Here is a 25164-nt window from a genome sequence, read left to right on the forward strand (position 1 = left end):
CTACACAGGCATGGATAAAAGGTTAATATATATACCACCATCTCCACAATAAACATTCACATAAACACTTGTAAATAATTTCTTATATGATCGAACAAAAGCTGTCTTTCATTAAATACTAGAAGCTGCTAAGTGCTATTATTTTTGTCCAGGGCACTAAGTCCTTGATAGCAACTACATCTGCCTATGCCACCAAAGCAATACCAAATAGTATTTAAACTACATTATGAAATTGAAGAATTCAGTAGTTTTTCATGGTATGTGGCTCTAGTAAATGCTGCCTTCTAAGTATCAGTGTGAAATATCCAAATCTAAAGGGATCTGAAAGTTAATGTCTATTGGAAACAATATTGCTTTTCATCCTGAGATCAGCAAGTGATAAAGAACATACAACACAAATGAGTTTTACAACCTTAATATTTGTTCTAGCAACAAGATCTACATTTGTTTCTTAATCCCTTCCACATTCAGTACTATTTTGCTCTTTACTGTAGTTTGAAGTTGTGATATGATATCATACTAAACTCCACACCAAGTTACTAATTTTCTGCCAAAAAGGTAATTATGGAAGTTGTTCACATAAAAGTTTCCAACATCAAGTTTGCTTGTGCCAAGCCTCCAAGGACTTCCTCAGTGTCTTGGACTTCCTGATTAACGTATTCCACGTGACAACAATTGATAAAAGAATTCTCACTTCTCACATAAAACAGTTCTTGATGGGCAATTATTTACTTTCCATCAGTTTCCTGATCTTACTCAAATAATATAGCAGAATTTAGCAGGTGGTGACATCCAAGGCTTTCTATCTTAAATAAGCCTATGAATTAGGGCATCTATGGAAATGTGTTTTAGACAGAAGCTAAATGAAATAATATTAACTAAAAAGCTTAAGTACACTTTATTTTCTTATACTCCAATCGCACCCTAGAAAATAGTCACGTATCTCTTGAAGGCAGCAGACAGGAATTTCTTTACCAAATACCAAAGCAATCTCCCCTAACAATATAACCAAATACTAAACCAAAAACAAAGATTTCCCACCTGCCAGATCCTTCTCCCTTTTAACACTCTTTCCCCACTGTTTCTGGCAGCTTCCCTGAATTGGCTCTCCCCTTTGGCCGACCCCCACAAAACTCTTTTTCCTCATTTTCATGTCTACTTGCACTTTCACCCTTGACAAAATCCCCTTTTCTGCATGAAAAACACACCTTTTATTTTGATATATTGGGGGAGGGGGGAAGAGGTGTGAGAAAGACTCTCTCACAGCCCAGAGAGGAGCAGCAGATGTGACTCACCCCCTCTTGAACCATGCACAGGAGACAAGTCCAGAGTTTCTCACTAGATTTTTATTCTTTTTGTGGGCAGCCCTGGTCTGAATGGGTGAGAATCATCACCCTCCCCCAAATCCTACTGGGGGGGGGGGGGGCAGCCCCAGATAAAGAGAGAAAAGGAGGAGGAGAAGGAAGGGAGCTGCCACCCGCCCCCAAAACTCTACCAAGGGCAGAGGGGCAAAGTGAAAGGACGGGGGCTTCCACCACCCCCCACACACACCACGAGCCTGGAGAGGAAAGGCCTGGGTTTAGTTCTTCTGAGGGAGCAACCTCAAGCCCTCCTCGGCTCGCTGTGGGGTGGGGGGTTGTTTCAGACTCGCCTCCCACTCTACAATCCCCACCCCCGGATCCTACAGCAGGAATTAACCCCCCCCCCCCCCCCCCGGCCCACTCCCCTCCGCATGACTCTCACCAGGTCCTACGCTGCCCTCCTCAGCCACGCCAGGACACCCCGCCCCGGCTCCCCGACCCACCGCCCCAGCCCCTTTCTCCCCGACCCTCCGCCCAGGCCCCTTTCTCCCCCCATCCCCGGCCCCTGCTCCCCGACCCTCCACCCAGGCCCCTTTCTCCCCCCATCCCCGGCCCCTGCTCCCCGACCCTCCACCCAGGCCCCTTTCTTTCCTCCCCCCCCGCCGGCCCCTGCTCCCCGACCCTCCGCCCAGGCCCCTTTCTTTCCTCCCCCCCCCCCGGCCCCTGCTCCCCGACCCTCCGCCCAGGCCCCTTTCTTTCCTCCCCCCCCCCGGCCCCTGCTCCCCGACCCTCCGCCCAGGCCCCTTTCTTTCCTCCCACCCCCGGCCCCTGCTCCCCGACCCTCCGCCCAGGCCCCTTTCTTTCCTCCCACCCCCGGCCCCTTTCTCCCCGACCCTCCGCCCAGGCCCCTTTCTTTCCTCCCACCCCCGGCCCCTTTCTCCCCGACCCTCCGCCCAGGCCCCTTTCTTTCCTCCCACTCCCGGCCCCTTTCTCCCCGACCCTCCGCCCAGGCCCCTTTCTTTCCTCCCACCCCCGGCCCCTTTCTCCCCGACCCTCCGCCCAGGCCCCTTTCTTTCCCCCCACCCCCGGACCCTTTCTCCCCGACCCTCCGCCCAGGCCCCTTTCTCCCCCCACCCCCGGCCCCTGCTCCCCGACCCGGCCCCTGCTCCCCGACCCGGCCCCTTTCTTCCCCCCCCCCCGGCCCCTGCTCCCCGACCCGGCCCCTTTCTTCCCCCCCCCCCGGCCCCTGCTCCCCGACCCGGCCCCTGCTCCCCGACCCGGCCCCTTTCTTCCCCCCCCCCCCCGGCCCCTGCTCCCCGACCCGGCCCCTTTCTTCCCCCCCCCCCGGCCCCTGCTCCCCGACCCGGCCCCTTTCTTCCCCCCCCCCGGCCCCTGCTCCCCGACCCGGCCCCTTTCTTCCCCCCCCCGGCCCCTGCTCCCCGACCCGGTCCCTTTCTTCCCCCCCCCCGGCCCCTGCTCCCCGACCCGGTCCCTTTCTTCCCCCCCCCCCGGCCCCTGCTCCCCGACCCGGTCCCTTTCTTCCCCCCCCCCCCGGCCCCTGCTCCCCGACCCTCCGCCCAGGCCCCTTTCTCCCCCCCCCGGCCCCTGCTCCCCGACCCTCCGCCCAGGCCCCTTTCTCCCCCCCCCCGGCCCCTGCTCCCCGACCCTCCGCCCAGGCCCCTTTCTCCCCCCCCCCGGCCCCTGCTCCCCGACCCTCCGCCCAGGCCCCTTTCTCCCCCCCCCCGGCCCCTGCTCCCCGACCCTCCGCCCAGGCCCCTTTCTCCCCCCCCCGGCCCCTGCTCCCCGACCCTCCGCCCAGGCCCCTTTCTCCCCCCCCCCGGCCCCTGCTCCCCGACCCTCCGCCCAGGCCCCTTTCTCCCCCCCCCCGGCCCCTGCTCCCCGACCCTCCGCCCAGGCCCCTTTCTCCCCCCCCCCGGCCCCTGCTCCCCGACCCTCCGCCCAGGCCCACCTCATCCTCCTTGTGGTTGCGGATGCCCCGCACCAGGTCCTGCAGGTTCTTGTCGAACATGCGGTCGATGCTGCCCTTCACCATCTTCAGCGCCATCGCGGCGGCGGGGCCGAGCCGGCGGGGCCTGCGCTCGGGCTGAGGGGCCGGGCCGGGGCGCGGCAGCCGCTGCCGTGTGTGTCCGGGCGAGGCGGGCCGGGCCGCTCACATCCCGCTCGGGGCCGGGCGGCGCGCGCGCCCCGGGGACGCAGGAGGCGGCAGCGGCGGCCCCGGCGGCTGGGATCTCCTCGCTCCGGGCTCCGCTCCGCCGAGCGCCTGACAAAATGGCGGCCGGTCAGCTGAGGGCTCGGCCCCGCCCACTCCGGGCCGCCGCGCGGCGCGCCGCGCCCTCACCGCCGCTAGCCCCGCCCCTGCCCCCCTCCGCCCCGCCCCTAGCCCGGCCCCCACCCTGTCTCCGCCCACACCCCGTCCGTCTGGCCCCGCCCACTCTCGCGGAGGCCGCGTCACGGCTCCCTCTGGCTCCGCCCCTGGGTCCCGGAGCCGCGCCTATTTCTCCTCCCCGGCCCCTGGGGGGCGCTAGCCCCGCCCCCTGACCCTGACCCCGCCCCCCAGCGGTGGTTCCCCGCCGCTGCCCGCACGTCACCCGGCCAGCAGCCCTTGGGGCGGCGCTGGGGGGGGAACAGCGCCCGCTGCCCCCTGGCCCCCACCCTCCTGGGGCGCGGAGAGGGATCAGCCCGGTGACCCCCCCCCCCAGGCTCACCTGCTGCTACCGACCACCTGCTTCGCTTTAGGGCCCTACAGCTCTGGCTGAACAGGGGTGTCCCTCAGCACGTGCTTCGGCGCTTTGCTGAATCGGGACCCTTCACGCAGAACGACGCGGGGACGCTCCCCCTTCCCCCCCCGCCCCCCCCCGCAGCCCCACCATCCTGCTGCGAGCAAAGCTGAGCTCGTTTACCCCGGCTGTGGCCTAGGCACCGTTCCCGGCCTGAGAGCGGGCCCGCCGGCCCTGTGGCCGGAGCGCCAGGCCTCTCCGGTGTCCTGTCAGGTGCCTGGTACGTTGTAAGGGCTGGATGAATGAGTGTGTCGTTCATAATCGTAACAGGGGCGTGATAACGCATGATATCGTAATCCGTTCTGTAATAATAAATACCAATGGTGTGACAAAAGATAAATGATAATTCATGGCAACACTGACAACATAATAAATATAATCCAAATCCGCTCCTGCAGATGAAGAATCCAGGGGGGGCCAAAATGCTAGTTTCCCAGGGTGTAAAAGGCACAAATGTACATGCCAGTGGTGGATACAAAAGCAGCCGCAGTTAAACTCAACAGCTTCAAAGCCACAGTTGTGCTGCTGTTATTTTATTATTATTTTGTTATTATCCTGCTCGGAATCAGGACCGCCTTGTGCTACACACTGTGCAAATGTAACACTGACAAACCCTAGTCGTCGGTGGGCGGGATCAAACCTGGGATCTCTGGAGCTTAGTGCATGAGCCTCTGCAGCATGAACTAAAAGCCAACTGGCTGTTAGCTAAGGTTGTAGAGCGGACTCATGAATTGCTCTCGAAGTGGTCTCGGTGCCATAGACTCATCGAATATCAGGGTTAGAAGGGACCTCAGGAGGTCATCTAGTCCATTAGATGGGACAGAACACCGCACCCAGGAGATGTGTGGGTTACACAAACACAACACTAAGTCATAAATGGCACGTCATAGTTAAACCCCACCAAAAATGTACACATAAAGTGGCCCCTAGAGCCACTTAGATTTTCAAAAGTGACTAAAAGAAAAGGAGTACTTGTGGCACCTTAGAGACTAACCAATTTATTTGAGCATGAGCTTTCGTGAGCCACAGCTCACAAAGTGACTAGTGGCTTTGGGCAGCGCAATGTTTGGGTGCCTAAATTGGGTCACTTTCATGGAGAATGATTTTCAGAAAATGCTGAGCCTTCACCTTCTGAAAATCAGACCTCTTTAAGATGTCTCAACTGGGCACCTGTCATGGGGTATATGAATCCTGCACTGGCTAAGAAGGCGTTAACTGGAGCCCTCGGCTCAGCGAGGAGGTATAAGGGAGGAGTTTAGAGTCCTTGCAGGAGGGAGATCCAGGAGCGCTGGGAGTTCCTGCTCTGTGGGAAGGGCCTGACAAGAACCTGGCAGATGCAGAACTGTGGGAAAGCTACAGGAGTGGAGTGAACTCCTGTGGCGGCCCTTGAAAAAGGAGCAGGACTCCAGGGAGGCATCCCTGTGCTCTGGTGTTCTGTAGAAGAGCAGAGAAATGGGAGTAGCTAAAAGGGATTAAAGGCTCAAGCCTGAGATGGGTAAAAGCTGCTTAGTTTGTATTTTGTCTGATTGGGGGTTTTGGCGAGGGACTTAAGAGAGAAGCCCTGGGAGCTGCTACTCCAGAAGAAGAGCAACTGAAGTGGCAGCCAGGCAGGGTGGAAGGGACGTTGATTCCTCAGAAGGAGGGAAACCTGACTTGGATGGAGGGCCAAGCCATGACTATACTAGACTTCTGATGTAGGGATCCCAACTTTCCTCTCACACAAAAGCAAACACCCTTGCTCCACCCCCTGCCCACATCTGAGGCCCCGCCCTGGCTCACTCCATCTCTTCCTCCCTCTGTCGCTCACTCTCCCCACCCTCACTCACTCGCTTATTTTCACCTGGCTGGCTCAGGGGGCTGGGGTGCGGGAGGGAGTGAGGGCTCCAGCTGGAGGTGCAGGTTCTGGGGTGGGGCTGAGGATGAGGGGTTTGGGGTGCAGGAGGGTGCTCCGGACTGGGATCGAGGGGTTCAGAGTGCGGGAGGGCGATCAAGGCTGGGGCAGGGCGGGGGGAGATGGAGTGAGCTCGGTGGGGTGGGCTCAGGGGTGCAGACTCCGGGTGGCACTTTCCTCAAACAGCTCCCAGAAGCAGCAGCATGTCCCTGCTCCGCCTCCTATGTGGAGGCGCAGCCAGGCGACTCTGCGCACTGTCCCATCTGCAGGCATCGCCCCTGCAGCTCCCATTGGCCATGGTTCCCAACCAATGGGAGCTGTGAGGGTGGCTCTTGGGGTGGGAGCAGTGTGTGGAGCCCCCTGGCTGCCCCTACACGTAGGAGCTGGAGGGGGACATGTCACAGCTTCCTGGGAGCTGCGTGGCACGGAGGCTAGCAGGGAGCCTGCCAGCCCCGCTGCACTGCGCCGCCAACTGGACAGTCTATGGCCAGGTCAGCAGTGCTGACCGGAGCCACCAGGATCCCTTTTTGACCGGATATTCCGGTCGAAAACCTACACTGACATCCTGAGGTTCAGAGCGTTGTTGCTAAAATGCCAGGCAGGTCACACTAAGAGGGAGCACTCCAGAATGATGAGTCTATGACAGCACTTCAACTCTGAGGCACCCACCATCACTAGCTGCTTTTGAAAATCTTGGCCCTGCAAAGCACCATGAGGAGAGATGTATGCAGTGCAGATGTAATGCTGCTTCTCCCACGGAGTGGCATTGTGTGTTAAGCCTATTGATCAGAGTTACTGCTAGCAATTCTCCAAAGCAGAAAATAATATGGAACATCACCCACTGTGCATGCACAGGACAAAAGCTGCCGGGCTCTCCAGAGTAGGTGATGTCTCTTTTAAAACACAGGTGGTGCTCTGGATAAAGGGTGACAGAGTAAAGGGAAATGTGGAGTTAAGAAATACATGATTAGGGCCCATTCTTCCATCCAGTCCTTTTCTTCCAAAAGGACAGGAATTTAAAGATGACCTTCCACAGGTAAAAAAGTCTGTGTCCTCCTTGGCTTCTTTTGTATGGATAAAGAAAGGATGAACAATTTTTTACCTTTTGTTTTTTGTTTCTACATGTTTTTGACAAGGTTCAGGTCTTATTTACCCTGTTTTTGCCTGAAGGAATCTATGTACAGCTGGAGCACTAACAAGATTGTGACATCAGAGGAACTGGAAGTGAAACTGGCTTAACTGAGAGAAGAAATGATGCAGGTCGTCTGTTTGTTTACCTGCTTTGTTTTATTCAGATCACTTATAAAGTCGTCATCCCCTGTTCATTCAGTTGGGGCATGCTCCTGCCCCCATTCAAATAAATGAAAAGACTCACATTGACTGGCAGAGGGGCAGGATCAAACCTTTAAGGATTGACTATGAAAGCCCTCAATCCCCATCTGTGATCTACAGTGAGGCTTCTGGAAAAATCAGAATTCACTTTCCTGATATTTTTAATATAAAAAAAGATGGGGGGAACTACTTTGGGTTTTAAAAGTATTTAAACATCACAAAAAAGGGCAAAACCCCAATTTTTCTTTTCCTCTATAGATTACAAAACTCTCCTCCCTTTTCAAGCTGAAGGTTTGATCAAAATATTCCCTGACACAGAGACATAGGTCAACAACCTTAACAGGCTTACAAAGGAGAGAAGAGCTACCAGACCCAGTTGTGGCCAAATTCCCATAAACACGGATTGGCTCAGATTACAAAACTTGGATCCAGTACTGTACTTGATCTGGTTTTAAAACACTCTACATTTTGAGGAACCTGGCAGCTTTGGTTCCTGATGGAGATGGGCCACAGACTTTCCTATTTGGTTCAGCTCATTATAAAGATTTCTAAACAATTGGGACAAAATCAATATCTTGGATGCCACACCACTCCCAAACTTTGGTTGGTGTGAAATTTGCTTGGGATCATCCCTAATTAAGACCCTGATCTTTCACTCATTGTCAGGTTAATGTACAAGAGCCTTCCCTTAGCTCTAGACTTCTGTTCCTATTTGACGCTAGCAGCCCTGATTTTATGTTATAAATGTCACCTTCTGCTTTTGCTGATGTACATTTCTAGCAGGCATCCTCTGGAGGCAAAGGTTACCATTTGTGCCAATATCTCCACCTACCTCACCCCAGCCTGTTCACATTTCAGTTATGGGCTCCGGCATGAGCAATACAAGATCCCCAAGAAGTCACTGCAGTTATAACCCAGTGTAAACAAATTAGCAAACAGCTAATGCATCGTAATGAGAATTACTGCTAACAGCCTGTCTCCTCTTAGGGGAAAAACCAAAAGGGTGGCATTATCAACCATTGTTTCTTTATACTCCCCCATCTATCTGTCTATCCCTCTGCTGTCTTTTGTCTTAGATGGTAAGATTGCTGGGGCAGGGACAGTCTTTTTGTTGTGTTTGCACAGTGCCTAGCGCCATGGGGTGTTGGTCCTTGATTAGAACTCCTAGTTGTAGTTTCTGATGGAGATGGGCCTGAGTGGTTCAATTCAGATGCCAATCCATATTTTTTCCCCAAATGCAGGAATGTCTGGACCCCAGGTTTTGGTTCCAGCCCATCTTTTGCATCCTGTTAAGTATCAAAATTCCAATCCTAAGGCTCAGATTGGATCATAGCTGTGATTAAAATTAAAGACCACCCAGGGGGGAAATGGGGTGGGGAGGCAGGAATAATGAAGACACAATATTTTATGCTACATAGTTTGAAAGAACAAGGGTTTATATGACAGATTGAACTGTAGGCCCATAGAAGTTAGAGGAAAGGCTTCTATAAGCCCCCTACTAGAGGTAGTTTAATATTTTTAAAAAGTTTTAAAATGTGAAAAAAAATAGACAATTTTTGGTGGGTTGTTTTTTCCCTTGCAGCCCTCCCGGCCATGTTTTTGAGCAGCTCTGGTCCCACCTAATCCATCTCGCCAGCCAGTTCAGGATTGCTCCCAACTTTCTACTATCCAGCCCTTTGTCCCATCTAGCTTCAAATAGGCTGCCTGGCTTCGTCCTTGTTATCAGTTATGCTAATCGATATCCCTGTGTAAATTGATTCCCCCTTAGAAGAAAATTAAAGGAGCATTATTGCTCAGAGCTCCAGCATGAAACTGGAGAAAAGCCTTTGAAAGTCTTTGGATTACGTTTAGAGGCAAGAGCAACGAGGGTCATGTTGTGGTGGGCATCTGCTATAGACCACCAGACCAGGAGGAGGAGGTAGATGAGGCTTTCTTCAGACAACTTACAGAAGTTTCCAGATCACAGGCCATGGTTCTCACAGGGAAGTTCAGTCACCCTGACATCCGCTGGGAGAGCAACACAGCAGTGCGCAGACAATCCAGGAAGTTTTTGGAGAGTTTTGGGGACAACTTCCTGGTGCAAGTGCTGGAGGAACCAACTAGGGGCCGTGCTCCTCTTGACCTGCTGCACACAATCCGGGAAGAATTGGTAGGGAAAGTAGAAGTGGGTGGCAACCTAGGCAGCAGTGACCATGAGATGGTCGAGTTCAGGATCCTGACAAAAGGAAGAAAGGAGAGCAGCAGAATACGGACCCTGGACTTCAGAAAAGCAGACTTTAACTCCCTCAGGGAACTGATGGGCAGGATCCCCTGGGAGGCTAATATGAGAGGGAAAGGAGTCCAGGAGAGCTGGCTGTATTTTAAAGAAGACTTATTGAGGGCACAGGAACAAACCATCCCGATGTGCAGAAAGAATAGCAAATATGGCAGGCGACCCGCTTGGCTTAACAGAGAAATTTTTGGTGAGCTTAAACACAAAAAGGAAGCTTACAAGAAGTGGAAACTTGGACAGATGACTAGGGAGGAGTATAAAAATATTGCTTGAGCATGCAGGGGTGAAATCAGGAAGGCCAAAGCACAATTGGAGTTGCAGCTAGCAAGGGATGTGAAGGGTAACAAGAAGCGTTTCTACAGGTATGTTAGCAACAACAAGAAGGTCAGGGAAAGTGTGGGACCCATACTGAACGGGGGAGGCAACCTAGTGACAGATGATGCAGAAAAAGCTGAAGTACTCAATGCTTTTTTTGCCTCAGTCTTCACAGACAAGGTCAGCTCACAGAGTGCTGCACTGGGCAGCACAGAATGGGGAGGAGGTGAGCAGCCCTCAGGGATGAAAGAACAGGTTAAGGACTATTTAGAAAATCTGGACATGCACAAGTCCATGGGGCCGGATCTAATACATACGAGGGTGCTGAGGGAGCTGGCTGATGTGATTGCAGAGCCATTGGCCATTATCTTTGAAAACTCGTGGCGATCGGGGGAGGTCCCAGACTATTGGAAAAAGGCAAATTTAGTGCCCATCTTTAAAAAAGGGCAAGAAGGAGAATCTGGGAGCCTCACCTCAGTCCCTGGAAAAATCATGGAGCAGGTCCTCAAGGAATCAATTTTGAAGCACTTGGAGGAGAGGAAGGTGATCAGGAACAGTCAACATGGATTCACCAAGGGCAAGTCATGCCTGACCAACCTGATTCCCTTCTATAATGAGATAATTGGCTCTGAGGATATGGGGAAAGCGGTGGATGTGATATATCCTGACTTTAGCAAAGCTTCTGATATGGTCTCACACAGTATTCTTGCCAGCAAATTAAAAAAGTATGCATTGGATGAATGGACTATAAGCTGTATAGAAAGCTGGTTAGATCGTTGGGCTCAACAGGTAGCGATCAACGGCTCGATGTCTAGCTGGCAGCCGATATCAAGCGGAGTGCCCCAGCCCCAGGGGTCTGTCCTGGGGCTGGTTTTGTTCAACATCTTAATGATCTGGATGATGGGATGGATTGCACCCTCAGCAAGTTTGCGGATGACACTAAGCTGGGAGGAGAGGTAGATACACTGGAGGGTAGGAATAGGGTCCAGAATGACCTAGACAAATTGGAGGATTGGGCCAAAAGAAATCTGATAAGGTTCAACAAGGACAAGTGCAGAGTTCTGCACTTAGGATGGAAGAATCCCATGCACTACTACAGGCTGGGGACCGACTGGCTAAGCAGCAGTTCTGCAGAAAAGGACCTGGGGATTACAGTGGACGAGAAGCTGGATATGAGTCAACAGTGTGCCCTAGTTGCCAAGAAGGCCAATGGCATATTGGGCTGCATTAGTAAGAGCATTGCCAGCAGATCGAGGGAACTGATTATTCCCCTCTATTCGGCACTGGTGAGACCACATCTGGAGTACTGCGTCCAGTTTTGGACCCCTCGCTACAGAAAGGATGTGGACAAATTGGAGAGAGTCCAGTGGAGGGCAACGAAAATGATTAGGGGGTTGGGACACATGACTTACCAGGAGAGGCTGAGGGAACTGGGCTTATTTAGTCCGCAGAAGAGAAGAGTGGGGGGGGATTTGATAGCAGCCTTCAACTACCTGAAGAGGGGTCCAAAGAGGATGGAGCTCGGCTGTTCTCAGTGGTGGCAGATGACAGAACAAGAAGTAATGGTCTCAAGTTGCAGTGGGGGAGGTCTAGGTTGGATATTAGGAAAAAATATTTCACTAGGAGGGTGGTGAAGCACTGGAATGGGTTCCCTAGGGAGGTGGTGGAATCTCCATCCTTAGAGGTTTTCAACACCCAGCTTGACAAAGCCCTGGCTGGGGTGATTTAGTTGGGGTTGGTCCTGCTTTGAGCAGGGCATTGGACTAGATGACCTCCTGAGGTCTCTTCCAACCCTATCTTATTTCCTTTTGTTTGGAAAATGTGTTGTGAGTTCCATGACATGGTTAATGTCTAAACACCTGCTGCTTCCAGGAAGAGCTCGTGCGTGTCTACACTACACTACAGGCCAGTCAGCCTCACCTCAGTCCCCGGAAAAATCATGGAGCAGGTCCTCAAAGAATCAATCCTGAAGCACTTACATGAGAGGAAAGTGATCAGGAACAGTCAGCATGGATTCACCAGGGGAAGGTCATGCCTGACTAATCTAATCGCCTTCTATGATGAGATTACTGGTTCTGTGGATGAAGGGAAAGCAGTGGATGTATTGTTTCTTGACTTTAGCAGAGCTTTTGATATGGTCTCCCACAGTATTCTTGTCAGCAAGTTAAAGAAGTATGGGCTGGATGAATGCACTATAAGGTGGGTAGAAAGTTGGCTAGATTGTCGGGCTCAACGGGTAGTGATCAATGGCTCCATGTCTAGTTGGCAGCCGGTGTCAAGTGGAGTGCGGTTTTGTTCAATATCTTCAGAAATGATCTGGAGGATGGTGTGGATTGCACTCTCAGCAAATTTGCGGATGATACTAAACTAGGAGGAGTGGTAGATACGCTGGAGGGCAGGGATAGAATACAGAGGGACCTAGACAAATTGGAGGATTGGGCCAAAAGAAATCTGATGAGGTTCAATAAGGATAAGTGCAGAGTCCTGCACTTAGGATGGAAGAACCCAATGCACAGCTACAGACTAGGGACCGAATGGCTAGGCAGCAGTTCTGCAGAAAAGGACCTAGGGGTGACAGTGGACGAGAAGCTGGATATGAGTCAGCAGTGTGCCCTTGTTGCCAAGAAGGCCAATGGCATTTTGGGATGTATATGTAGGGGCATAGCGAGCAGATCGAGGGACGTGATCATTCCCCTCTATTCGACATTGGTGAGGCCTCATCTGGAGTACTGTGTCCAGTTTTGGGCCCCACACTACAAGAAGGATGTGGATAAATTGGAGAGAGTCCAGCGAAGGGCAACAAAAATGTTTAGGGGTCTGGAACACATGACTTATGAGGAGAGGCTGAGGGAACTGGGATTGTTTAGTCTGCAGAAGAGAAGAATGAGGGGGGATTTGATAGCTGCTTTCAACTACCTGAGAGGTGGTTCCAGAGAGGATGGTTCTAGACTATTCTCAGTGGTAGAAGAGGACAGGACAAGGAGTAATGGTCTCAAGTTGCAGTGGGGGAGGTTTAGGTTGGATATTAGGAAAAACTTTTTCACTAAGAGCGTGGTGAAACACTGGAATGCGTTACCTAGGGAGGTGGTGGAATCTCCAACCTTAGAGGTTTTTAAGGCCTGGCTTGACAAAGCCCTGGCTTGGATGATTTAGTGGGTGTTGGTCCTGCTTTGGGCAGGGGGCTGGACTAGATACCTCCTGAGGTCCCTTCCAACCCTGAGATTCTATTATTCTAGGATTCTATTGAGCTACACTGGCACAGCTATGGTGCTGCAACCGTGCCACTGTAGCGCCGTAGTGTAGATGCTGCCTGTAGCAACACAAGGGGGTTTTCTGGTGATGCAGTTAGTCCACCTCCCAGGGGCGTTAGCTAGGTCCATGGAAGAATCCTGCTGTTGATCTCACCAAGTCTACCGTGGAGGCTAGGTCGACCTAATTACGGCCCTCAGGATGTGAAATTTTTTCCAGCCCTGAGTGATGTAGCTAGGTTGACCTAAGTTTTAGGTGTTGACCATGCCTCAGTGTCTAACCTTGTGAAGCAGCTGACATGTGGCAGACATGTGCTCGTGCCTTGTGTGTGGGTGGGGTGGGTGGTCTTGTGGACATTGAATTGGGGTTGTATTTGGGATCGGGAAGGAATTTTCCTCCAGGGCAGATTGGACGAGGCCCTGGAGGTTTTTCGCCTTCCTCTGTAACATGGGGCACAGGTCACTTGCTGGAGGATTCTCTGCTCCTTGAAGTCTTTAAACCATGATTTGAGGACTTCAATAGCTCAGACATAGGTGAGAGGTTTTTCGCAGGAGTGGTGGGTGAAATTCTGTGGCCTGCGTTGTGCAGGAGGTCAGACTAGATGATCATAATGGTCCCTTCTGACCTAAATATCTATGAATCTGTGTGGTCATGCTGCTTAATGTGTGACCAGAAGGCACCCAGCTAGCCTGGTGATGAGTGTAGTATAAGGACGTTCAGAGAAGTGAATAGCTGGTGCTGACCACTGTTGGAGACAGGATGCTGGAATAGGCGGACCCCATGCCTGCTCCCATGATTACAAAATACTCTACAACCATCAGTTAACGTAACCGTATCTAACACCACTATCAATGGGGGAAGTGTTACCCTCTTTTACAGATGAGAAAACTGAGGCAGAGAGTCAGTGACCTGTTCAGTGACTTGTCCAAGGCAGTGTTGCTAGTTCTCACAGCTTTATGATTAGCTGCCTGACCGTAGCGCCTAGGAGCCCGAGTCACTGCTGAGGACCCTGCTGTGGTAGAAAAAAGTAGGTTTCTCGCTCCCATGGCTTTGGAGAAGAGCTTGAAACCATCACACGCACACAAACATACCCCGCAAATAAAATAACCTGATATTTACCATATTTAATCCCAATCTCATGATGTTAGGTGCCTGTCTCATGGGTTTTGAGCGCAGGGGGTTAGTGGTAGAGCCAGGCTCCCATGGGAAGCATGTGACAGGGATAGACAACTGGAATGCCGGGCTCCTGACGCCCATCCTGTCCCTTAGCCATAAGATCACCCCTGCTCCCATGCTACCTGGAGGGACGTCTATGTATCGACAGTATTGATCGGTGAGTCTACCGACTGCCTTAACAAGGGGAATTCTGTCTAGTGGTTAGAGCAGCAGAGAGAGAATCAGCACTTTTGGGCAACGGTGCTGGAACAATTTGTATAGTGGGGTGCTGAGAGCCACTGAATCAAACTGTAAACCCCGTATGTGATGGAAACCACTTCAAGCTGGGGGTGCTCTTGCACCCCAAGCACCCCTAGTTCCAGCACCTCTGTTTTTGGGTGCCATTCCTGTTCTGTGGAGAAGTCCAGAGGTGTTGGAACATTTTTTACAGTAGGGATGCTGAAAGCCAGGGGTCCCCACCCCAAACTTTTTACCTTATCCCTCCCCCCTTATGTCAGTCCTTCCTCCCTATAATACAGAGAGAAACGTGTCTTCGTATGATGCTAGCAATAGATTTTCAGCAACATTAATGTGGAAGATACAGATGTTCTTTTCCACAGGGGTGGGCAAATATAGGCTTATTCTAGGGAAAAATTATTTTAAATTACTCCAGATTTAGAGCACATAACGGAGATCAGAGTTTGACCCACTATCTGTTTGTCAGGGAATGAGCACGTATGAGCTTAAAGCGATTTCTCCTTTGTTGTGGCCTGGTTTTCAGTGGATTACTCAGTGGCGACGTCCTTACTCTTGTGAATAAGGCTATCCAATTCCTAGGGACTTCTTGTGTGGGGAAGGCCCATCTGCATGAGTGAAGGGTTGCAGGAATGGGCCCTATGAGGTTTAATTTCTTTGACTAAATAGTCATTTCCTAAGCTACCCCAGCACTCTTAACTCTCTCCCCGACACCCACACATACTCGCAGAGACGAGATTCACACAGTTGATTCCATGTTTTAAATAACTTCATCCCTGGCCCTGCCGACAGGAGTCTCTGATGGAGCTTGAGGAGAGAAATGGGGCCAGTGTTTGAAAAGGGGACCTTGGAAAGGTTTGCTCTAATAACGCTGAATCCAGCGCATGCCTCTGCTTTAGGGTGACCAGACAGTAAGTGTGAAAAATTGGGACAGGGTGATAGGAGCCTATATAAGAAAAAGACCCAAAAATAGGGACTGTCCCTATAAAATCTGGACATCTGGTCACCCAACTCTGCGTGCAGCATGCACGTGACAGCAATGCATCTCCAAGGAGCTCTCCGCAGATTAAAGACTCAAGGCCACTCTGTGGAATTTGTAAGATTAAAATATGGTTTAAAAATGTATAACATTCAACATCCTGGGGCCAAGCTACAGGGGAGGAGCACATGCAGGAGGCAGTGTGTGGCTTTACCCTGCAGAAAGGGGAGGCGGGATTGTGGGGGGCAGATTTTCAAGTGCTTGGGGCCTGCAGACAGGTCCAGATTTTCAGAGAACACTCAGCTCTCTTTTAGCCTCCAAAACAAGCAGCCAGATGTAGAAACTACTCAACATGTTGGGATCTGGGTGGTTTAGAAAAGGCAGCTCTCAGTGCTGAGAGCAGGGGACTGGGCGTCTCATCAGCCTGCACCCAACCCTTGGAGGGAGGCAGGTCTAGTGGTTTGAGTATGTGAGTGGGAGCCAGGACTCCTGGGGTCTGCTCCCAGCTCTGCAGCTGGCTCACTGGGTGGCCCTGGGAGTGTCATTTCGCCTCTCTGGGCCTCAGGTGATGTTGCAAAAGCACAGAGAATGCTCAGGGGCTGTGCAGCATCCCGGTGAAAGCAGCCGCCCCCTCAATTAGGAGGAAGCTTCTCCAGGCCTTAGTAGAACTAGCCCTGGTATAGTTAGGTGCCTAATTCCCATTCATTTCAATAGGATTTAAGTGCCTAAATACCTGTGAGGATCTGGCCTACTGTTTCCAGCATTGCTGGATCTCCTACATGGTCCAGCTCTAGTGGTCAGGTTTTCAAGGCAACTCAGTGCCCATATTCAGGGCCAGATTTCCCAAAGGGCTCAGTGTGCTGGGCTTCCTTGGAAGTCTGGTCCCAGCTGTGGCTTTCAGTGTCTGGGCACCAATGATTGGCTGAAGGGATCTCAGCAGCAGCCCAGGGATTTCTCTGGGTGCCTCTCAGCCAAGCCCAGTGGCTTTGGTTCACAGGGAACAGGTGTGTGACCTCCTTAGAGGGCGGCAGTCTATAATGGCTGTGTCCCCCCAGGCGGGTCTGTAGCCTCAGAGCCCAGCCCTACACCATCTGACACTGGTTCGGTGAGCAGGAAGAAAGGTGGGTGGAGAAGGCAGCCTGCAGCTCAGGGAAGAGGCACTAAGCAGCAACATGCAATTAGCTGTTTCTTTCCACACAACAAGCAGGGAGAGCCTGGAATCAGTCCACTGCCTAGGAGGGCCAGCTTCCCATCAAAGAGCCGGACGACGCCCCGGAACCGAGATATGGCCATGTAACCGGGCTGTCTAGGCAGCACTCCCTTGTGGCCCATCATGGCATCACTTCCCTTCTGTGGGTCCCCAACAGTCGGGTGCTGCCCGCAGTGCCGTGGTGCCCTCTGGCTAACACACGCTGGAGTCCGACCCCTTCCAGGCCGTTAGAGTCCAAAACGAAAAGGAAAACAGAGAACTAAAAAATCATCTTAATCTGCGGCTTCATTGACCAGACCCCACCCTTCTGCTCCAGGCTTGTCTCTGAGTAGCTAAACCCTTCTTGTCCATCTTCCTGGGCCTGGTCGGCTCATCCACCAAACGGAAGCTGTCTTAGCTGGGTCCTGGGCTTCCCTCCCTAGGAAGTAGCAGAGATCTAGTCTCCTTCCATCCTGGTCAGCCCTGAATGGGACTGGGTCTCCCCCTTTTCACCCCCTCTCCATGCCTGTCATTGGCTGCAGGTGTAGCAGGGTGGGGTCAAATGTGTCCACAGGCTCTCCTTAACCCTCTCCTCGCCAGCGGGGAGCCTGTCTGCCTTATTGGCTGCGTGGGGCCCACCTACCCCATCACAGGCCAGCTACCAGGAGTGCTAGTTGACAGGTGTCCTTCAGCACCTGGACTGAGACAGGGAGCTCATTACACGCCACCCACTGGAAGATAATACAGAGCCCAAAGCGGTGCCGGTGACCTACAGGTGGAAGGCTCCATACCCCATTACTGAGCCATGGGCATGCAGTCCCACCGTGGGAAAAGACTCCTCCCTCAACACTCAATATAGCATCTGTGATAACTCTTGGCCTGCAACCTCACAGAGCTGTGCCAAGGCACTTCTGTGCTGAGCCGACCCGCTCCTGTTATCCCAGTCCACCCCCCTCCCCCCCGCCTCTGCCGATGCCCCTCAGTCCTGATCCACACTTCCCCACGGCACCCCTCATGCCTTCAGTCCTCCTGGATTCTCTGTTTTATTAAGATTATTTTCCACCTTTGCACCAAGCACTTCCTGAGGGGACTGAAAGTGTCTCACTCAGCCAGGCTGGATGAAGGGGCAGGACTGTAAATCAGAGATGGGCCTTTGAGGTAGGGTGACCAGATGTCCCAATTTTATAGGGACAGTCCCGATTTTTGGGTCTTTTTCTTATATAGACTCCTATTACCCCCAACCCCTGTCCCGATTTTTCACATTTGCTGTCTGGTCACCCTACTTTGATGTGAACTTTGGGGCAGTTTGCATCCTGACCCGCACTATGCAGCTCCTGCCGACTGTGGATAGCTCCTCCACTGACAATTCATCATCAACATCCCCCATGTTAGGTGTGGGACGGTGTGTTTGCCTGCCCTCTGGCGGAGCATACTATGAAAAGCAAAGCAGCACTTCCATTTTCCTTCTTGTGGTAGCGGGGGCTGTGAAACCCAGCTGAGCCAGCAGATTCAACTTTGCATTGCAGCCCTGAGCAAAGGGAATTATGCTGAATGCACTTCAGCTTGTGTCCAGTGTGGCCCCAGCAATTTTAACACAAGTTTCATCCTTTTCCTTGAGCTGAATCACGCAGCAGCAAGGGAAGCAGCATGTAATAACCAGCTGGGTAATGTGGTTTCAAGCTAACATTCATGCGAAAGGCTCAAACAGGTAAGAGTAAGCGGTCACCTGCAGGGGTCAGCGGGATTTTTTTTTCCTGATGAACAATTGGCCAGCTACACTTGGGGTGGGGAGCAGTGCTTCCTATCAGGGATTGGCCACAGCTGGAGATGGGACATGGCATGAGGATGCATGGGCCTGGAAGATGGGTCTGCTGGTTTCTGGGCGCCAGCTATGTCCATGCTGCTGCCCGACAGCTCTGGTGAAGTGGGGAACAGTAGCGTATGCGCCCTATGGGTTCAAGCAGCAGTGGATGTCCTGCCCATAGAGGCTCCACCTGGCAGAGCCTGCCATGTTCCCTGATTGGCCCAGGTACAAGATTTACGCCCTAGGGAAAATCCCTGGAGGAAGGAGTGCTGGAATAATTTCTGTAGTGGGGGGTGCTGAGAGCCATTGAACCCAACTGTAAACCCTGCATATGATGGAAACCACTTCAAGCCAGGGGTGCAGCAGCCCCCCTATTTCCAGCACCTGTGCCTGGAGGTTGTCTGTGCACCTAGTGCATCCTTGGCTTGCCACTGCAAACAGACCATGCTGTGCACTCCTGATACCTCACTTTGCTCCTGGGTAGAGCCCTAGCAACAACGACAACATGCTTAGACAAGGATCCAGTGCGCCGAATGGCCACGGCCACACGACCTGGCTTTGTTTCAGGCATCTGAAAGCTCCACCAGGGAATTGCTTATTTGAATCAGCCACGTCAGTTGTGGACAACCACATGGCTGCTGCCAGCCTATGGCTGGGCAACGTCTCCCCCTGACTTTGAGTCCTAACGTCAGGGCTCAATGTGCAAGGGCTTTGTCTCTGAGATGGGCTAAGTGACCAAAAAGTGCCAGCTGGCAGTGACTGATGGTGACTTTAATCCTCTCAAGGCCAGTTCTCAATGACACATCCCTCTTACTGATCAAAGCAAACCCTTTTATACCCAGTAGTTGCCGCTGGCAACACGTATGAAATACCTTCGGGTGCCTGATGTCTTGTTTAAGCAATGCCCATGTTTCAAATCTGTATAAGAGGATGAAGAATGGCCCGAGCTCTGCTCCTGATACCTGGCCCCGCTCTAGTTTTCAGCTCTGCCCCTGACCCCTCATCCTGCCTCTGTTCTGCTAACCTTACTTTGACTAACTCACTTCACTCTGACCTGCTGCGGCCCATCAACTTGGACTCTGGCCTGATCCTACAGCGTGACACTAGTACGGAGTGTTGACCCTAGACTGAACTCAGACCATGTCCACCCCAACCCAGGCTCCACCTCAACACGGACCCCCATAGCTGGGGGCCTGACACAGGGAAGGGGATACACTGGAGTGATCCAATGAATCCTCCTTCTACGTGCCAAGCTGGTGTGCCGTGCTCAGGGTCTAACCAGATTTGGGGTCAGGAAGGAATTTCCCCCCAAGTCAGAGCAGCAAGGACCTTGGGGAGGTTTTCACCTTTCTCTGCAGCATGGGGTGTGGATCGCCGGCTGGGATCATCTGTGTACATCTCATGCAATCAATTCCCTGCCATTGCAGGGGCATGAGGCATTGGTGGCCCCTGGGTCTCTGCCTGTGGCACACAGGTCAGTCCCACTCAAGTTATCGGGCTCATTGCGGGGTACTGAAGGCCTGTGCTATGCAGGAGGTCAGATTCAATGATCTGATGGTCCCTTCTGGCCTTAAACTGCGAAATGATGGACTTACACGGGCCTGGTTCGCTGTCACCCTGCCACTTGTGTCATCATTTACAACCAGGCCAGGAAGGGGTAAAACGTCACCCTGCAGATCTGGTGGCATTTCACACTTGCTGTGCATCAGTGTGAATGACACGTGCAGGTCCACAGCGATCCAGGCCTGCAAACTCCAGATGCCTATTTGGACCAAGACACTAAGATCTAACATCTTGGTGGCAGCTATTAAGCTGCCGTGTTAATATGGGAAGAAATTGCCTTGAGGAAGCAGCAATTGTCACCCACAAAGCAGCCGCTCTGACTCGAAGGGCAACGGGAATTGTTTTTGTTTAGAAAAATCTTGAAACAAAACATCCCGACACTGTCACAACGTCTTTTCCAAAAGATTTTCGAGTTGAGCAATTTGCCAAATCGGCCCATTTCCTGCGGAGAAGTTCTGGTTCCAATGTCTCGGCATTTTCTGATGGGAAAAAGTTTCTTTGAAAAATTCCTGACCAGCTCCTCTCCCAACCTCCTCTGGTGTCAGCATCTGATACAGTGTATGCTCCTTCTGGAAGGAGAGAGAGGGAACAACAAAAGCCACTTAGCTCATGCCCATTCAGACCTTTTCATTTATTTATACTGTGTTCATGTTATGTAATGGAAATGACAGCCCGTAGCCAACAAATGCAAAAGCCTAGAGCGTGGTGCTGATGGATAGAAGAGGCAGTGTGGTCCCGCTCTATGGCTGGGCAACGTGTCATCAACGTGGGTAGGGGCACAAGAATTGGGAATTAGGAGACCTCAGTTTCTCTCTGGTTCTTTTGGCCTGCCTTGTTTCTTTTGATTGTAAGTTGGCCTTGGCCTGTCCCCTACATGATTGTAATGGCCCCAATAATCTATCAGTGTTTGTACAGCACCAAGCAGACTGGTGACCCTTGCTGGGCCGGGCCCTGGATGTGTTACTGTAATACAAACAATAACAGCTAGAGCACCAGCCTGATAGGGAAGAGACAGGATATAATTATATCGCTGACTTAGTGGGTGAGGTGGGGCAAGCCCCTCCACTTCTCTGTGCCTCAGTTTCCCACTCTGTGAAATGGGGCAAACGACACAGCTCGCCACACTGAAGGGTTGTGAGGCTGAATTAATAAGGCTCTGAGATTCTTGGAGGACTGATGCTATATAAGTACACACAAGGCAGTATGGCCTAGTAGACAGAGGACTGGGCCTCAGGCGACCTGGGATCTACTCCCAGCTCAGCCGTGGCCCTGCTGGTGACCTTGAGCAAGTCACATTCCCCACCCCCTTGCCTCAGTTTCCCAAGCTGTAAAACAATGGGGCTAATGCTTTGTAAAGCACTTTCAGACCTACTGATTAAAAAGCACCAGAGAAGAGTTCAGGATTATTGTTGTTGTTATTATTATGTCCTGCCTCCATTCAGGAGGTAAAATAGCTGGGCTGGAGTCAACATTTGCCCACACTTTGTACCAGTACAAATCGGTTATAAAATGCTACCAGAACGGTAGCGCTTTGCAGTAGTGTAAGTGACCGCACAAGATGTAGGGCCAGGGAGGAGGAGGCGGCCTCATTAAGCTCCATGGTGTTTCTGAAATTGTTCTTTTCCTCTGGGTTTCTCTGCCAGAAACTGATGGTCAGGCCTACAAGCTGGAGCAATGGCAGTGCAGCCTACAGGTCAGAGCTGGAACCAGGAGTCAAGAGCAGTGCTGGCATGAGGCCAGAGTAGGGCTGGAAGCCAGAGCCTGGCTGGAGCAGGCTGAGGCCTGTGGAGGCTGTCCCTGCTATCAGGCAGAGGAGACATCCCTTCTAAGCCATGAAGCAACCTCATTGATAAGACTGAGCAGCTGGTTCACCTGTGAGGCTTATATACCTGCCCTGAGAGCAACCAGACCAGCTCAGGGATTGGCTGGAGCCTAACACAGGAATGATTCATCCCCGCCTGTGGCTTAATCAGCTAGTTCAGGGATGACTCACCCCCTCTATGACAGTCCCAGGATGACACCTGATTGCTAAAGGGATTTTTTTTGATATTTTTGAGATCAAACCCCCAGGTGATTTGAAGGGCCACTTTGTAGGGTTGTGAACTCTCCCTACAGACAGAGGTGCCCTTTTAAAAAAATCACACACAGCTGCAGCCCCAGCGACAGGAACAGATTTCTCCAAGCGAGGAAAATCCTCCCCAACTTCATGAGTTTACCAAGGGCCGTTAACAGCCACTCTGAATGACAGACAGCTCGGCTGACACCTATGTTCATTCCACTCCTCTCTGGACCCATGCTGAATGCTCCTTCCAGTCCTCCGCTGGGCTCCAAGCTCCTGGCAGAGCCGAGCCAGTGCCGCTCGATGCAAACGTCTCTTGGACAAACATTTAGTATTAAAATATCCAAAATGTTTCAGTTGTTGAAATGAAAAAACAGGGTACTTCCAGGGTCCCCAGAGTTGCTCCCGAGACACAGGGAAACCAGGACTGTCCTGGGTCAGCCAGGGTCAACAGACACTTCGCTAGCTGCATTGCCCACAAGGGAACCCTCTCAGCTGCTGTGACTCAGTGCAGCGGCCTGCCACAAATGCCCTCTTGTCTCTTTAAAATGAAGCCCGGGGTGGATCACACCCTGGCCCTGTTATGCCTGGTGACTCTCAGCTCTGCAAACCTGCTCTTTGGAGGAATTTTCTGTCTTCTTGACTGAGTTTGACACTGCTTTGGGGCAATGACACAGAGGCCACTACAGATGCCGGCAGGGAGCCAGCTGGAGGGGAAGGATGGTCTAGCAGTTAGGGAGAACACATGGAACTTGTGTGACCTGTGTTCACATCTCTGCTCCCACAAACTCTCACTGTGATCTTGGGCAAGTCTCTCTGTGACTCAGTTCCCCGTCTGTGAAATGGGGAGACTAGCCCTGCCTCCCAGCAAGATGGTGGGGATGAGGGCCCTAGCAGCACCATAGATAGGGCCAGGAGGCGAGCGGCTGAGCAATGCTCTGAAAAGAGAAGTTGGGTTTAGGAGAAAGGGCCAAATCCTCAAAAGTATTGTTATGAGCTGGATTAATTAAAACCCCATTGAGATTGTTTGGTGTGAACTCATCCTTAACGTAACTGTAAGCATAAGGCCAAAGGTTAGGGTTGCAAATTTTCTAATGGCTGATAACTGGGCCCCTGAGGCTCTGCCCCTGTCCTGCCTCTTCCCTCCGGACCTCGCCCCTGCCCCGCCTTTTCCCCCAGGCGCTGCCCCCACCCCACCTCTGCCCCCGAACCCCCCTCCCTGCACCGCCTTTTCCCCCACGCCCTGCCCCCTTCTCTGGTTCTTCCCCTGAGGCCCTGTCCCTGCTCCACCTCTTCCCCTCTCCTCCTGTAAATCACGGCTCTGCCCGCCCCTTCCTCCTCTCTGGACCATCTCCACCTCCCTCTCCCCCCAAGCTGGGCTCCCTCTGTTCCGGGGCTGGGACAGGAACTGCTGAAGCCCGACAAGGAGCCTGGCTGCAGATAGGAGGGAGCCCCAGCCGAGCAGAGGCTGGTGCAGGTTAATCACCCAGCGCTTACCGGTGTCCAGTCAGTACATCTGACTGGACACTGCCAGGTCCCCTCTTCAACCGGACTTTCCCATCAAAAACCAGGCACCTGGCCACGCCACCAAAGGTGTGTGTGAACCCACCCAGGAGCTTTTGGCTGAGTATTGTTTTGGGTGAGGGGCTGTGTGGGGAGAAGTCTTCACACAGGAACTGCAACAAGAACGTACAGCGAGAGACAGCTTGAAGGAGCGGCTGAAAGGTCAGGGGCTGACCCTAGAAGAAACCGGGGAAGAGGTTTGGTTTGGGTGCAGGCTAAAAGAGGCTGGGAGCAAACAAAGCTGTTTCCTGCTGCTTGATTCCTTCTGCGTTCAGAGACAAAGGGCTTGGTGCATTCTTTGTAATAAAAAAAGCTGCACCAAAGAAAAAACCAGACTCCATCACTTTGTATGTGCCCAAGCGGAACGGAACACGCACAGGGCCCCAAACTTTGACTAGCTGCTCGGGTCAAAAAGGGGCCCGAGGATTTAGGCTCCTAACTTCCACTGGACCGTAAATAGCTTTGAGGATCTGGGCTTCTGTGACTAGTCCTCACCCTTCCTGCTCTCTGCTTTCATCCCACTGGTTCTGCACTGCCCATCCTTAGAGGACCTCAGCTCCAGGGGGTTTGCACTGCCTCAGTCTCCCACGCATTCCCCAGCGCTGCAAGGCCCAGCTGGGAACAAATGCCCCAGCTCTCTCTCTGCTGGTCCCTTGCCTGCCAGGCGTCGTGGATTGCTCCCCGTTATTTATGGGGTGGATGCTGGAAGAGGCTAGCACAAAGAGACAGTGCATTTAGTGTCAGCACAGGTCCCGCTGGGCCTCACAGCAGCTGAGTGTGGGTGAGGGGATGCCAAATCCGGGAATGGTCAGCTAACGAGGCGATCGGGGGGTCACCCTGGCTCCGAACCGCACAGTGCTCTACCAATACTGACTCAAGCAGCACACCAGCCCCGGGTGGTGGGGCCCAACTGTTCTTCCGACCTTGTTTAAAAGTCGGGGAACTTAAGGCAGGGGAGGAAATGACTTTGCTCAAGTTCTTGCGAGTCATTGACAGAGCCTGGGAATAGAACCCCGGAGTCCTGACACCCAGCCTCTTGTTCTGATCACTCGATGAGAGGCGAGGCTCCGAGCCTGTGCAGTACGTCTCCCCCGGGCTCTGTCACTAGCGCGTGCGGGGCCTGCCATGGGTGTGCTCAGCTGTACAGGACCAGGAAGCAAACAACTGCCGCTGCTATTTCCAGGGGGACCAGCCTCAGCAGAGACACCCTGAAGCATCCATCTTGGAGCATCCAACTCTCGCCTTTCCCTGGCCTCGATGTCCACTAGATGGCGCTGCTCTTCCAAATTGGGCCAGGAGGGCAAGCTCTGTGCCTGGCCTGACTCATGCCCTGACTGGGCTAGGAGCTGAGAGCTGCTTGTAGCCGCCAGGTGCTGTCCTGCAGGTGTGCGAGCAGGAAGCTCCCTGCCTGGCTGACGGTGCAGCCCCTCGGTGGCTGC

The 25164-nt window shown here is 52.7% G+C and overlaps 1 protein-coding gene across 1 annotated transcript in view; it reads right to left on the reverse strand.

Moving 5' to 3' along the window:
- Window positions 1-3428, reverse strand: part of AP3D1 (adaptor related protein complex 3 subunit delta 1) — a 74025-nt gene extending 70597 nt beyond the window's left edge. Inside the window, exon 1 of the mRNA XM_048830618.2 lies at window positions 3271-3428. Coding sequence (XP_048686575.2) covers window positions 3271-3366 — 96 coding nt within the window. The 5' untranslated portion in view covers window positions 3367-3428. The remainder of the gene's footprint in view (window positions 1-3270) is intronic.
- Window positions 3429-25164: the final 21736 nt, after the last annotated feature.

The sequence above is a fragment of the Caretta caretta genome, chromosome 25 (assembly GCF_965140235.1).
Source record: "Caretta caretta isolate rCarCar2 chromosome 25, rCarCar1.hap1, whole genome shotgun sequence".
Lineage (NCBI taxonomy): Eukaryota > Metazoa > Chordata > Testudines > Cheloniidae > Caretta > Caretta caretta.